Source organism: Furipterus horrens, unplaced genomic scaffold, assembly GCF_987537825.1.
Source record: "Furipterus horrens unplaced genomic scaffold, mFurHor1.1.pri manual_scaffold_1, whole genome shotgun sequence".
NCBI classification, from domain to species: Eukaryota; Metazoa; Chordata; class Mammalia; order Chiroptera; family Furipteridae; genus Furipterus; species Furipterus horrens.
Genome location: NW_028327171.1, coordinates 67,983,105 through 68,000,024, shown reverse-complemented (window position 1 = coordinate 68,000,024; position 16,920 = coordinate 67,983,105). Strand labels below are relative to the sequence as shown.

General features: G+C 35.8%; 1 protein-coding gene across 1 annotated transcript in view; it reads left to right on the top strand.

Moving 5' to 3' along the window:
* ROBO1 (roundabout guidance receptor 1) overlaps positions 1-16,920 on the top strand; it is a 424,735-nt gene that overhangs the window by 67,850 nt on the left and 339,965 nt on the right. Inside the window, exon 2 of the mRNA XM_090275922.1 lies at positions 13,584-13,910. Within this exon, the coding sequence (XP_090132048.1) occupies positions 13,584-13,910 (327 nt within the window). The remainder of the gene's footprint in view (positions 1-13,583; positions 13,911-16,920) is intronic.

Below are 16,920 nucleotides of genomic sequence, written 5' to 3'. Positions count from 1 at the left end.
TGACATTTAAGACTAATGAATATATGTCACAATAAGTTCAGCTCTAATTCAGTGACTTTCAAACTTTAATGTACAATAAAATTACATTGTGTACCTGTAAAGTACCAGTTACAAGTCCTTATACCCAAACAGCATGACTGATTAGGTCAAGGACCATTTATTTACACTTTTAACCTCATCCCTGGTTTTTCTAAAGCAGAGAAATAAAATAAAATTCTGTTCCTGTTCTGGTTGTTTGCTTTTTTTTTTCTTTTTTAGATTATGTTGTTGATAGTTGTGAATTTGTTGTCATCTTACTATTCATAGTTTTGATCTTCTTTTTCTTAAATATGTCCCTTTAGCATTTTATGTAATAAGGGCCTTGTGATGATCAACTCCCTTAACTTTACCTTGTCTGGGAAGCACTTTATCTTCCCTTCCATTCTAAATGATAGCTTTGTGGAATAGAGTGATCTAGGTTGTATGTCCTTGCTTTTCATCACTTTGAATACTTCTTGCCAGTCCCTTCTTGCCTGCAAAATTTCTTTTGAGAAATTTACTAACAGTCTTATGGGAACTCCTTTGTAGGTAACTCTCTTCTTTTCACTTGCTGATTTTAAGATTCTCACTTTATCTTTAACCTTTTGGCATTTTAATTATGATATGTTCCTCTTTGGGTCTAACTTGTTTGGGACTAGCTGTGCTTCCTGCACTTGTATGTCTATTTCCTTCAACAAATTAAAGTAATTTTCTTTCATTATTTTTTCAAATAAGCTTTAAATTTCTTGCTCTTCCTCTTCCCCTTCTGACGTCCCTATGATACAGATGTTGCTGTGCTTGGAGATGTCCCAGAGGCTTCTTATACTATTCTTGTTTCTTTTTGAATTACTGTTTCTTCTTGCTGTTCTGGTTGAATGCTTATTTCTTCCTTAATGTTCCAAATAGTTGATTTGAATCCTGGCTTCATCTCCTCCGCTTTTGGTTACCTATAGATTTTTTTTTTTTTTATTTCACTTTGTGTAACCTTTTTTATTTTGCCGCCATACTGCATGTGTTCTTTGAACATCCTGATCACCAGTGTTTTGCACTCTGCATCTGGTAGGTTGGTTATCTCCATTTTGTTTAATTCTTTTTGGGGTTTTGTTCTGTCCTCTTACTTAGGCTATATATTTTTTCTCTCCTCAACTTGGCAACCTCCTTGTGTTTGCTTTTGTGTATTAGGTAGAGCTGGTTTGATTCCCTGTGTTAGTAGCATGGTCTATTGTTTAAAAGGCACCTGTAAATTGTGTGGGGTGGAGCCTTAGGTAATTGCCAGGGTGGGGTAACCTGCTTCACCACTTTGTGTTGGGGAGGACTCAGAGAGGTCAGAGAGGGAACAATGGGTTCCCTAGGTTTACCCAACACTTGCCCCATTTCCAGTCATTTCATCCGCTCCCCATATGCAAAGATGCCCTTCCAGCTATTGCCCTGGTGATGAATCCAGTGTGGGTGCGTTTGCATATATGTTCTAAGACCGGGCAGGTCCTTTATGCAGTGGTTGCACTCAATGTTAACCTACACTTCATTTCTTTTTATATGTAATATGGAAATAGCAGATGATTATATGTTTGATCCAACTAGAACCTCAATATAGAGAACATGAGCAGACTTACTTTTTGAAATGAGAACTCAAAAATACTCTTAACTGTATAAAATAAGCTTTACTTACCAAACTTCTTTTGTCCTGAATTTACATTTCTGAAGGGAAATCTTTATTCTAAAATTAATCTTATTTTTTATTTCAAATATGTATTTAAGTGAATTCTTTATCTAGAGATGCATTAGATTTTCATAGTCTCTGTATATAACAGATATAATATACTAAATCAATAACCTAAACTCAATTAAATTACTAAAAATAAAGCTTTCAACTTTACTTCTTGAATTAGGTAGTCATTCTTGAACCATATTTAAAAAACCTATGAATATAGGTGTCTACAAGATGGAGTATGGAATAGCAATTTTAAACATAATTGTCTAGGTACAGTTATACTTTTAAAAAGCAAAATACCTAAAACAGCCTTTTAAAGGATTACTGAGAAATCCCTATAGGAATGCAGTCAACTCCACTCATTTTTAAGCCCACTCAGTACCTCTGACATGAACAAGAATGTCTAAAAAAACTTGTTTACACATTAGTAAGCCGTCATCTTTGCCTCCCTTGTACCTTCCACATTTCTTTCTCATTTTATCTCTAATCAGTTCTTCCAGATTCTAAGGGGCACCATAGTAAAGGAAGCTGAAAGACAGATCCTAATCCTGTGACGTACAAGATATGGAGACTTACAGGGCATTCGAAATATTAACTTAAACTCTACCCACTGATCTTTATTTTCTAAAGGGGTACACAAATAATTTATCAGTCCAAACAAAGCTATGTGTAATAGATCCAAAAGGGGAATATCTGCCATAAGTAAAACATTAACATATACAACTTTCAATGCAAAGATAAGAACCCCAAAAGGTTTTCCTAATCCTAAAGCATGTTTTCACTTTTATTGCACTCTGGGCATGTAATCAGTCCTAATATGTTGAAAATTCAAGGTGAGGAAAAACTATATTTCAATAGAATACAAAATTTCACATGACCACCTAAGTGTTGCTTTTCAGAGTTCAAAATATTGTCCAAAATCCTTTGTCTTTGAAAAATGGTCCTAACACCTGAAATAATTTATTATGTTATCAGACTTGAATTTTTTTTTTGTAACAGTTTAGTAATAAACTGTTATTTGTGAATTTTGAAAACCTTTGTGTATTGATAGAGAATTAATTTGAAGTATCATTCTATGCAATTACAAACTTTACCTATATTCTGGTCACCCTAGGATTTTTTTTATTTATAATGAAAGAAAAGAAAATGACAATACTACTGTTCTCTCAGGAATATTTAAAAAGCATTAGTGTGGCTTTTAAATTTTGAAAGGCACACATTTAATCAATGGCTCTATATGTGATATTTTCCACAAGGCACTGAGATATTTTTTTTGAAAATATTTTTTTACTTATTTTTAGAGAGAGCAGGAAGGAGAGAGAAAGAGAGGGAGAGGAATATATATGTGTGAGAGAAACAATGATTGATTGCCTCTCCTGCACCTGCAACTGGGAACCTGGCCCACAACCTGGGCATGTGCCCTGACCTGGAATTGAACCAGTGACCTCTCAGTTTGTGGGATGATGCTCAACCCAGTGAGCCATAGCAGTCAGGGCCAGAGATAATTTCTTAGAGATGGCTTAAGAGAAAGTCGACCTCTGATAATTCTTAATCACAAGAACTTGGCTGGACTGAGTGCTCTAGTTTTCTTTTATTTTGTATGTATTGTGAAAGATGTTTTGCTGTGTAAATGAGAAATTGTTTTGTGTTGAAGTCTCAACTAAAACTAGAGACTGGCACAATTTGCAGTTTCTCTTACAAATTTAGGGAAAAAAATAATTGATTTCTCCATAAATAATAAGGGTTCTAATATAATTCTAGGGAAGCCTAGGAGGAAAGTAATAAAATCAAACAACTTCCACATATTACATTAATGGTTCCAACCATGAGACAGGTAATATTGTTTTAAGTATCAAGGATTATGCTAACCTATAAAGTAGAGATACTATTTTTATACTCATCTTACTAATGAGGAAACTCATATTCAAGTTCACACAGCTAACAAGTAGTAGAGCCTAAATTGGAACCCAGGCAGATGGAATTAATTCTCTAGATTTAGTAAACTTTCCCCACAAAATGTTACATTAGTTCATGTTTTTCTGGCCTGCATTATTTCTTCCTTCTGGAAAGAAGTTTCTCTTACTACAGCCTGTCCTAGTGTGGTTCTCATTTTTCCATATTATCCTTGTTAATATTTCTGTCTCTTATGGTGAATTGTTGGCTGTTTAGGTCAGGGATTTGATTTAATATTTCTTTGTGTTGTCAATGCTTAACACAATTCTTAATACAATATAAGCATGTGTGTGTGTGCACATACATGCACACACACATTCCAATGGATAGGATAGGATAATGAGAGAAGCTGCACTTTAAGGTACACAAATATTTTTGTTTGGCAGTTTACAGACAGTAAAAATCCTCCTATTTGCATGTTAATTGGAAATTTTATTAAAGGGCAAATAGAAAGCATCAACTGAGCTAACTAACTCCAACTCTCCAGTCTCTTTCTTTACAGCTCAGAATGAAATCCTGCCTGATTTGAGTAAGCTAAGGCAACTCCTGAAGTTAATGCCCTAGTAGCTTCTGCAATATTTGCGTCTCATGACAGAAGTCTCTTCTACTTAGATTTAATATTATTAAAAATGGTAGAGAAGGACACTCAATATTGTTTGTAAAATTTAACTTATATTACTGTCAGTCCTTTTCATATTTCTGGGAATACCATTATATATTAAATTCTATAAGAATATTACAAAAACACCGGGGATTCACCTCTAGAATTCTGTTTGGTCTATTTTGATAATCATTTTAGATGGTAGTGACTCTCAGTTAATTATTAAAATTATTCTAAATTTTGGCAAAAAATACTGCCCCACCTAATCTTTAGGTAGAATTATAATAAAAATAAATTAGGTTTAAACATACTATCTAAGGAAAATTGTATGAATCATTCGTTAATCATGTGGTTATCTTTTTTTTTTTCAGATTTAATGTGTTTTATTGATTAAAATATTACATTTGTGCCTATTTCCCTTCCCTCTGCTCCCCTCCACCCGGTGGCCCCCCTCCCTCCAGTTGTCCCCCCTTTTAGATTATGTCCATTAGTTGTGCATACAGTTCCTCCCAACCTCTCTCCGTCTATTCCATTCCCTCCTACCTTGATCCCCAATTCCTATATCATCTCCCTCCCTTTCCACATTCCCCCACCCTGTTGACCTCCCCCCAATATGCTTCCCGTACCCACAGTTCCTTTTCCACTCTCGTTGCCTATTTAGTTTGCCTTTGTTTCATCTCCCTAGCTTCTGTTTTTTTAAACCAGTCCCTTTAACATCTCATATAACAGTGGTTTGGATCTAATGAACTCTTTCAGTTTTATTTTGTCCTGGAAACACTTTCTCTGTCCTTCTATTCTGAATGACAATTTCGCTGGATAGAGTATTCGTGGTTGTAGGTTTTGGATTTTCATTACTTTGAATATTTCTTGCCAGTCCCTTCTTGCCTGTAGGGTCTCCCTTGAGAAGTCAGCTGATAGTCTAATTGGGACCCCTTTGTACATAATTCTTTTCTTCTCTCTTGCTGCTTTTAAGATTCTCTCTTTATCTTTAATTTTTGACATTTTGATTATAATGTGTCTTGGAGTGGTTCTCCCTGGGTCCAGTCTCTTGGGAACTCTCCTTGCTTCCTGGACCTGCAGGTCTATTCCCTTCCCCAAGTCTGGGAAGTTCTCCTTTATTATATTTTCACTCAATTTTTCAAGTTCTAGTTCATCTTCCTCATTCTCTGGCAAACCAATGATTCTTATGTTGGGCCTTTTATAGCTGTCCCAGAGGTTTCTGATCCTCTCATTGTTGCTTCCCATTTCCTCTCTCTGCATTGGTTGACTGCTTGTTCCTTCTCCATATTCCAGTTTGTTGAAATGAACTCTGGATTTTTTCTCACCTTCTATCTCGTATGCGGTTTTGTTCCTTTCATTATGAAATTTTTTCGCTTCTTTCTTATCTTTTTCCTGCTCTTTTGTGAATTCTGTAAGCCACCTGATAACAATGGCCCAGAACTGAGCCTCTGACAGGTTTCTTATCTGTTCATCTGTCAGGTTCTCTATCTGCTGTCTGGTGAGTTGTGTCACCGGTATTTCTATAGTTGTCTGCCTCATTTTGACAGATGCGTTTTGTTTTCTTGGGCCGGCTGTCGGGGGCAGTGCCTGTGTACTCGTAATGACCCAGCGACCGGCGGGCGCCATTTGGCATCACAAATCAGCGACCGGCGTCTGCCTGTCCGCGACCTATTTCGCAGCCCTGTGGTGCTTTCTTTGGGGGCGGGGGTCCAAGATGGATTCACACAGTTATTCAGCTAGGAGACCGGGATCCGTCCTCCCGTCCCCCTGGGCCTCACTGTTCAAGGCGATGCGGCGGCCGCTCTCCCCAGCGCCGGGGTCGCGCACCGCCAGGGGCTTGCATAGCCGGGACTCCTCGCCGGGGTCGCGCACCGCCAGGGGCTTGCACAGCCGGGATTCCTCGCCGCCCGCGCTCCGGGTGCAACCGCAAACAGCACTGCCCTCTTTAACTCTTACCTGCCCGAATGGCACCGCTGGTTTATAACTTCATATGTTGGACTTCCGTGTAGTTTTATTTTCTGGAATTTCTAGTTATCCTTTGTTTTGAAGTAGTTGTATTCCTCTCTAGTTGTAGAGGGAGACCTAGCGTGTCCGTCTAAGCCTCCATCTTGGCCGGAAGTCCAATCATGTGATTATCTTAATGCATTCTGTTTCACTTGTATTTTTTTTTCTCCATGTAATTTCAGGTGAAACTACCTGGTTTGTCTGTAGACTGTGGTTTGTTTTTATACTTATTCCAGTAGGAAGTGTGAGCATTGGGGAAATGCGTATAACTCAGTAGAGGATATTTAAGTCTATTTTCTACACAATGAGTAATTAATTCGTGCTGTCTTCTTATTTTTAACAAATATCTTCTTATAGGATGAAATTCTGACAGGAAAATTATAGGATTGGTACCCACAATAGGATTTATGTTAATAATTGGAGGCTGTCTGCTCCTTAAAATGTAAATGGGGCTTAAATGAAAAGGTTAAGAGGCAGGACTCTTTTGAGAATGCAGATATTCTTTCACAGATATAGATATGTTGTCAAGGCCAACATATATACCCATACCCCTATCTTGGACAGATGTCACCAGGTTGTCTATTCGTATTCATTGTGCTTCTGTCAGCTACTCACTCAACTTGTTTCTCTTGTTCTTCTAGCAATTTTGGGACTGCAAGATTTTTTATATATGATATAAATGGGCCTTTTAATCATTTTAGGTTTTTTAATATTACCTTCCAAAGAATATAAAAAGGAAACTTGTATCAAAACAAGACTTTGTTAATAAAATAAATACTGCTTCACTCAATATACTATGAAGAAACAGACTTAAAAACATAAATAAACAAAACCCTGAGATAAATATTATTATCATGCTAGAAAAAAAAAACAATAAAATCATACATATGAAAGAAGAATAAATTTTTATATATATATATATATGTGTGTGTGTGTGTGTGTGTGTGTGTGTGTGTGTGTGTGTGTTTTACCTACCTCAACAGAGTGTTAACATGATCAGTCTCTTATATGGTTACTTGCTTGTAATTCTGTAAATGTGATGTCTTAAAGGGAGGAACAATTTATATCCAACTAGGAACTTGATTTCCTCATCATAAATCTAATGTGACTTTGATATATTTCTTTAAAATACTTAGCACTTACATGTATATATTTTTCCAGCTGTGGTTATGTAAATATTTAGATATTTTAGTCACTTGTGTTTATATTTTATCTTCCAGCAGGCAGTTGTTGAAGGAATCCTGCCATACACTTTTCCCTGATACTGGCCTTGCCTCCAATCAGTCCTGTTATGTTCCCAAGGTTCTACCAGGAATCTTGCCAAGGGCAGCTGACATTATGATCCTAGTTCTTGTTAAAGCCTTACTCCATCAATCCCTTTCTTCTTTTATCCTCTCTAAAGGCTCCTATGCAGAGGGTAGTTGAAACCTAGGTGTTGGTTTTGCCAAGTATAATACAAACTTTATGTCTTATTACATTAAACAATACTCAAATTAACATACAGTAGTCCCTCTCTATATCATGGTTCAGTTATCGTCGGCTCACTGTATCGCGGGATTTTAAAAATTTTTAATTATTTATCACAAATTTTTTGCTATATCATAGGATTTTGCAGTATTGTATGCAAATGTTGTTAAAGTTACATAGGTTTAAGAGTGTAGAATATGTTTAAGAACATAAGTAGTGTTTATAAAAGCATGGAAAAGGTTAATAAGGGAGTGGGAAAGGTTAATAAGGGACTGGGAACGGTTTGTAAGTGTGTGGGAAGGGTTTATAAAGCCTTACAATATATATAAATACTAAAATAAATGTAAGGTTCCTACTTTGTGAATTTTCACCTATCACGGCATTTGGGGGTGTGTTTCTAGAACGTAATATCTGCGTTAAGTGAGGGAATACTGTAATTACAATGGTGGTTGTGCAGGGACTTACAGGAACTCAGAATTTATGATTGAAAGGAGAATGCTTTTTATGCATAATGAGTCAGTAATATTATAGACAGGGTTGTGAGAGATTGGAGGTGGGTACTTCTTCTGGGAAGGAAGACTACACTCTTCTGAAATTCATATAGGCTCTTCCCTATGGAGTCTTGCTGTGACTCCCTCAAAGTCCTCCTTCGAGAAAGTGAGTCATGGTTATTGATAAAAGTTGAGTGACTTTTCCATCGAAGTATATTAGTGGAAAAATTTGGGGAACCAGTGATATTTAATTTTAATTATGCACACCGTGGGTAGGAGTTGAAGTTCTCAGAATATTAAAAACTGAAAATATAAGGATATTTACCTAAAATGCAATATTGTGTTTAGAGAAGATGACACATTATAGGGAAACTTTCTGTCTGCATTTATTTATCATGAAGATCTTTACTGAATGAATTGACTGTGAGATCATTTGAGTTACAGGTAGATATAGATATTCCATGAATGTACAGGAAAGGAACAGCAGTTGTTATCTGGATTATTTCTTGCTGTTTCTGTTACCGACACTTTAAAAATAAGTAATCAGAATGAACAGTTCTAGTGTTGGAAACAAGAATGGACAAAGCATGTTTCTCCACACATTTTAACAAATTAATCCTAGCAGTATTTATGGGATACCTGGAAAAAGCAAGGGTTTTAAATTTCACAAGGATTGAATTCAACATAGCTACCCAGTTGAATGATGGCGGAGAGCCTCAGTTCCCCCATGCAGACATCAGATATGACAACATTCACTGCCTAAAGATGTTGGTATGAAAAGGAGATGATGGATAATTAATATTAGTTTTTTTCCATTTTTCCTGCCTAGACTTGATAATAAAATTTTATTATAATTTTATTGCAATGATGATTGCCATTGATAATTTTTATGATTGAGGTTGATCAATCCCTCATTATAAATATCACTCAGGAATTGGAAAGTTTCTTTCCTGAAGATTATGCCTTATGAGAAGTTTGAACTTTCTATTTTATGTTATGATTTGCAAAGGTATTGGCTCCATAGTTAAGTAACTCATATTTTTTGCTACCTCTGTCCATTCTCTTCAAATTATTATATATGCATTTTTTAAAAGTGTGTTTTCTTAAAAACAAAGGTCAATGGGGACGTCCTATAAAAAGAGTTAAATGACCAAATATATTTGACTGATGTATATATTACACCTTTCTCATCATATGCTAATCATAATGTGTATTAGCGAGACTGAGTAGATCTTGATAACTGCAACTATTTTTAGCAGTATCTATTAACAATCTGAGGAAAATAATATTCCAAAGAACATTTTGGAAAATGTAGCCTTTTATTAGACTAGAAAGCTTTTTTTTTTTTTTTTTTTTGATTGCTGAAACTCTTCTACTGAATATTGCTTTACAAAAAATCATGGTGAAACTTGGGCCTAAATTAATCCTTAAAAGTCATTCTGGCTGTGGTCCCATTGTTTGGAGCTGTAGGCTGGGCACCTGACCTCCTCAGCACTTCAGTGGAGCCTGGGTGGGTGATCGCCAGGTTCTATAATCAGCTCTTATTTCTTCTGTACAATCTCCTAGATGGTTTTTATTATTTTCCATTGTTTCACCTCCAGCTTGATTCTCATCTACAGTTCCAGCAGATTTCTTTTCTGAGGTCAAAGTTGGATATTCAATTGGCAACTTATCATCTCCATTTGAATATTCTAGAAGTGCTTCAGACTGTACATGTCTTATATTGAATAAATTGTCTCTAGTTCTTTTTACCAAATCTCACTCTTTTATTCTCTTCTTTCACTGGGACTGCCCTTCCCCCACTGCTCAGATCAGAAACCTGGAATCTCTCTGCCCTCAGCTTCTCCATCCTTTGCATTTTTCATTTCCATTTCCCCCTACATTGGCAGTGCATAGGTCCTTTTAATATTGTAACTAAATATCTCTAGAGTCTTCCCTCTATTTTCCTCTGTGTCTGTCAATATCCAAGTTCAAGTTTCAGAATTTATTGCTTGAAGAGTGCAATAGTGTCCTCACTAATCCCTTCCTAGCTTATCTCCCACTCCAGTACAAGTTTCATACTACCAACAGCGAGTTCTTAAAAATCAAACTTTATCATGTGATCCCTTGCTTAAAATCTTTAAATGTTCTCTTTGCCTTCAGTTATGTTTCAGAACTTTGGCTTCATGTACAGATCCCATCACATTATCGCTTCTAACTACTTCTTCAGGCACATGCTTTCTAATCTATGACATGATTTTTATATTGAGGCCATCCTAACCTGCCTGCAGGTCTTGCAAGTGTACCATAGTCTTTGTGTCACTGTGCCTCTGGGTGAAATTATCTTCTTTCTTTTTTTCCTGACTCTTTTTTGCAAGACTCTAGTTTCATGTCTCAGGATAATTCCTCTGCCTTGTTCAGGTAGTCTTTCTTTGTGTTCTCATAGCAACTACTCACCCCTTTTTCCTATCTAAAATGGACATTTAGAATTAAAAATTAAAATTTGCTTTAATTAAATGTATATTACCTCCATAGTTAATTCTAATTAGCATTCACCATTCATAATTACAGCTAGAGCAAAGGCCAGTACTGTATTATAATGCTCTATTTTGTGACGTTTTATAGTACTTGTAATTGAATAACCTAAAATCTAATTTAAATTTAATTTGCCTTTAATATAGCCTTTCTGAGAGAGTATGAATTTCCATGTTATTTTTTCTCATGTTGCTGATTTATTTTCTCCTTTTAGAGCTTGGTTTTATTTAAAGGGGTTATAATATGCTGTATACTATGCATTAAACTAAAGCTATATCTCAGTATTTTAACTTATAAAACTATCACTCTATATAGTTGTTTCATGGTAGATATAAACAAATAATAGATCTCTTAGTTTTATCATTCATTTATTGATTTCATTAAGAAAAGTGTTAATTGCAGTAGTTAAAAATTAGAGGTATAAATAAGCCCCTTGTAGAACTTACAGTCCAGTGAAGGTTAAATAGTATGCATATTCATTACAATTAAAAAAATAAAATCTTTTAAAATCTTTATAAAATGCATGGTTATTAAGCTTAGATCATTACACTCAAATAGGTCTATCCTATCAACAATTTATTCATTTTTTATTCGGTCAGCATATATTTACCGATTACCTGTAGTGTGCTCAGCACCCTGCCAAGTGTAAGAGAAGCAACTGTGGGTAGAATCAAACCCACAGATCTTACAGTGATAGAAAAGACAGACAGTATTCAAAGTATCAAACAAATAAATTTAAGTTGTAATTCTGATCATTCCCACCAAGGTATTTACATAGTTTTACTGTAGTTTTTTAAAAAAAAGAGCATTTAATTTTTTGTTGTAAAGATCAAGGAGAACAGAGATTTGAAAGAAGTGTGGATATAAACTAGGGAAAGATCCTTTCAAGCTCAGACCCTGTGGCAGGCATAGGCCTGTGGAAAGCGGAAACTCAAAATATTTGCAGAGCTCACAGAAGGTTGGGGTGAAGGAAGCAGAGAAAGGAACAGAGCGGAAAGTCTGGAGAGCTAGATAGGGGAATGAACACTCTGGCTCTTCTAGGTCTTATTCAGGACTTTGTGTTAAGAGCAATGAGTTTATTTTAGGAGTCATTGAAATAGGGGAGGACCCAGATTATATTTACACCTCAAAGCTTTCATCTGCTACATTGAAGTGCAACTGTTTAAGAGCTTTCCTCAATCCTGGGGGAAATTGATAGAAGTTTTATCTGGAGTGGTCAGCTGGCTGTAGAGATGGAGATGAGTAGATTGACTTGAGAAATTTGGGGGAGGACTAGGGAACACAAAAGGAGGTGTCAAGGAAGACTGGTTTTTACGTACTGTTATTCACTGAGGTTGGAACACTGAGAACAAGGTTTGGAGTACAGTATTCCCTCACTTATGGTGGGTATTACATTCTAGACCCGCCCCCCCCCATAGGTGAAAATCTGCAAAGTAGGAACCTTACATTTAATTTAGTATTTATATATATTTTAAGGCTTTATAAGCCCTTCCCACACACTTATAAACTGTTCCCAGTCCCTTATTAACCTTTCCCACTCCCTTATTAACCTTTTCCACACTTTTATAAACACTACTTATGTTCTTAAACATATTCTATATTCTTAAAGCTACATAACTTTAACAACATACATATACAGTACCGCAAAATCCTGCTATATAGCAAAAAAACCCGTGATAAATAATTAAATACAATATTTTAAAAAATCCCACGACACGGTGAGGCTGTGATAAGTGAACCGTGATATAGAGAGGGACTACTGTCGTCGTCGGCAGCCGTCCGTCTCGAGAGACGATGGTGTAGCTTCTTAAGAGTCTATCTGCACCGCCGAGAATGGTTGTGCAGTCCGACTCGGGAGTGACACGGTATCTGTCTCCTCCCGTGTTGAATCGACATCTTGCGATGACGCTGGAGTGTCCTCTCCAGTGAAGCTGAAGCTACAGAGCCTGGGCAGGGTGATATGGAGGGTCTGCTGTTGCCCATGCAGCAGACCCCCCCTCTCTTCGCAGCTGAAGGGTCCAAGGGAAAGACGGAGTCAATACAGCTTGGCTTCAGTTGCGCCGCAGGAGTTGCCGGTGTTGACTACAACGTCAAACCGCCTTAGGGACTCCGGCTCCGGATTTTCTGTCGGGGTTTACTCCCTTAGCCTTTCCCCTGAAGAGGTATGCCGCAAGGCAGCGGAGGTTTTTTGGAGTCAGAGTTTTCCTTCTCTGATGTGCCCTGACTGGAAGATCAAACCAGCGACACTTAGCTCGCAGGCCGACGCTCAATCCACTGAGCCAAACCAGCCAGGGGCAAGGGACTACTGTATATGTATATTATTTATAAGGATATAAAAGTTGTTGTATAGAAAAGTTTCAGCACATATTTGAATATAAATGTTCTTTAGTAAATAGTATATGTTTTGTTAAAGTGCTGATTGGAGTTAGTTAAGAAGGAAATTCCAGGAAATCATGCCAATTTTTGTAATACTCAGCGATTCTCTAACAAATTCCTCTGCCAAAACAAGCACATGCGTGGTACAAACAGACAGGGTGATGGATTCTGAAAGAATTTATGGACAAGAGATTTGAAAAGCAAGCAGGATTTATACAGGCAGAGCTTAAGCAAGAGCACTTTGTAAGTGGAGGGTGGAAAGGATTCAGGAGTTGCAAGGTGTAGTCAAGGTGGAGAGCAGCAGCAGGGTTAGTTAGTGAAGACGGCCCGAAAAGTGGGCCGATATTATGCAGTGTTTAAACAGCAGTGCTAATGCCTAGTCTTTTGAAATAAGACTTTTATGGTTTTCCAGTGATTATATGAAGCTATTTTGTCAATTCGTTTGCAGGCTCCCGGCTTCGTCAGGAAGATTTTCCACCTCGCATTGTTGAACACCCTTCAGACCTAATTGTTTCAAAAGGAGAACCTGCAACATTGAACTGTAAAGCTGAGGGTCGCCCCACACCCACCATTGAATGGTACAAAGGTGGGGAGAGAGTGGAGACAGACAAAGATGACCCTCGCTCACACCGAATGTTGCTGCCAAGTGGATCTTTATTTTTCTTACGAATAGTACATGGACGAAAAAGTAGGCCGGATGAAGGGGTCTACATCTGTGTAGCAAGGAATTACCTCGGAGAGGCTGTGAGCCACAATGCATCGCTGGAGGTAGCTAGTAAGTAAAATGGGCTTTCTGTGTTTCTGGGGGGCCATGGATGGCAGAGTGGCGTCATTTGCCTTGATAATGGCAATAAAAAGTCAAACCTGTACTACAGGCTTTACTTCAGGAAAATCTCTAGCTTTGTATATAAATACAATTCACTCTTTGTTTGAATCTTCTATATTTCTCATTCTAGCTGGTTATTCAAGCTTAATTGGGATTTATACATGGTTGCTGACATATTTTACTGTTTAATTTGGAGCTGTTTTCTGTCAGCCGTTTTCACTGAAATTGATTTTTCCCTTCCATTATTGAATATAGAATGTTTCTGTAAAAGAATAGCGTGGGATATTTTTCATTTGTCTTTGTTAGGAGGATTCCTTTCAACTGGTATTGAAAGGTATGGTTTTAAACTGTCTTTAATTCTTAGAAATCTGTTATACTTTTGGTAAGCTGTATCTGGAGATGCGTCTGTATATGCCTCATGCTTCGTTATCTTGGCTACCGTAGTGCACCCTTGGAGGAAAGCATGCGTATGCAGTACTCAAGTGGTTCAGTTTCTTTCTCCAGATACCAAAGACAGCTCTTCTGAAATTACCACAAGAAAGATTTGTTGACTAATAATTATATTGTTATTTCTAGATTCTAGATATGTATTATATTTTAATAAGACTTGGACTTCTCTTATTTTTGGTAAACATTTAAGAGGTTGCCTGAAAGTTTTGTTCCTTTGAAATAATCCCACTGCATATATGTATACAGAGAATGTGATAGAAATTGAGAATAAGGATTGGAGAGACAAATGAAATTTATGTCCAATTTATTTTAAGCTTACATATAATTATATAGGAAACTGTACATAATGATATATAGTTAAATGATGATTGATATCTTGTTATAATTTGTGTTCAAGATTTTAATTATAGAATCAGTTTTCATAATCTCTAACATTGTCTCGAATATTCAACTAGAACTTGAATATACAGAATCACAGATAATTATAAAATTATAGGAATAGAAAGGAATTTAGAGACAGATTACTTTAACTCAATCATTTTATTATGTGAAATCAGCCCCTGAAAATTTGCTTACACTCACAGAGCCATGTACTATTTAAACTGAGAAAGAATGCCAAAGATTTCTGATATAAGCACAAAACTTGGAGAGAATAAAAAAATTAATCATTAAAACTATATCAGAAGTAGCCATTCACATTTTTAAAAACATTTACTTGAAACCCATGTTTATATTTCTCCATTAACAGTTAATAATGAAATTACTGTACTTTCTCATATTGCCTTGATTCTTAGTTCAAGTCTTAGAACTAAATCAGTGAGACATATAAAATCTATAATCTCAACAGAAAGCTATTTTTCTTTTATTTTTTTAAGCCAACTTTAAATATAGAGCAAGCAAAAAAAGTTTGTGCAACTTATAAAGGGACATTCACTGTGTTTTGATAAAGTCATCTTTCAAAGTTATGAGATGAACATCTTTTTTTACTCTTGACACATTTATATTTAAGATTAATTATTTCCTGCAGAGATGTATTTAAGTTAGCAGTTGACAACAAATTCAGAGAATCAAGAAGGATGATGTAGGTAACCTAGACCAGCTCTCATATTAGGTAGGTAAGAAACTAAAGATCAGGAGGGAAAAACAGAGTGATTGTTTATTCTTTGGAATTATAATTTCTTATAAATGAAGTATGTATCATTAGAAATAACAAAGGTTATCTTGTGTTTCTCTGCTGTTTTCTGCGTTACTTGTGTTCTTATCATTGTCAGAATTAAAAAAGAAAAGCTTATAGACTTTAATAGAAGGTCTAAATGCTTACCCTCTAGATCTTCCTTTTTAAAACACCTTTAGTTTTTCCTCAGATGATCAAGGTAGCCTTAATGCACTGGGATTTAGAAAGCTGTCTTTTCTAATCTGGCTTTTGTGACGATATTTATAAAAACAGTCAAGTTTTCAGTTCTCTCTGTAAGCTAGACACTATTGCCTTGAGAGTTCATTATGGGAAAAGCTTTTCCAGTCTAAGCCATCAAATATACCATCATGGAATTGGAAGCAGGTGAAAGATTGTTATATAACTTTTACCAGTACTATATTCAGATATGTAGTCTCTTAATAATGCATAATTCACAAATTGTAGAGTGATATACCTCATTATGCCTCCAAAGTGTTTTCAAGCTCCAGAAGAAAATAATATTACAATTCACTGAATAAAATTTGTTAGAAGTGCTTTAAAGTATTTAAAAAATACTTTTAGATCATATTCAGCAATAATTCATATACTGAAAAGGGAGATATGTATACATATTATGTATTTATCAGATATAGTTTAATTTAATAGGATAGTTTGATAATAAGGATCCTTCTTAGTGACAATAGTAATTATTTAAAATCTTGAAAAAAGTTTTTATACTGATTTAATTGTAATAATTAAAAGCATGTTTTAATTTGGATACATTGTATTATTTGGACACAAGTTATAGTGAAAAAAATAGTACTTTGCAGTTAAAATGGGTTTTGTGTGTTTCAAAAAAACTGGAAACTATTATTTAGTAAATTCATGTTTCAGCACAATACAAATAGATATGTAGTAATTGAATTCACATGTATTTTGGTTATTTATTTTAAACAGTGGTTGCTGTTTGTTCACCATTTTTAAAGGTGTCCTCAATCAAAGCATTTTGTAATAATATACATAACCAACTGATGTGGGAGGGGGCAAGGAAACATGGGTCATATTTGATGTAGGTTAAATCTATAAAATACTGTAATAGTTTGGTTTTATTTTTTTCCTGGAGAATGTTACCACTTAAAAAAATTTTTTTTCCTTAGTTTAGGTATCATAATTTCCATGAGAACTATTCTTATTCTTCCGAAAGGCTCAGACACAGGAAAGCAAAGATTGAATCAGATTTCTTAGAGAAGCTGTAGCCCAAAGTAATAGCATTAACAAAAGTGTCTTGAGGCAACACAGGTTTCACAGCACAGTTGTAGGTAATTCCTTTAAAAA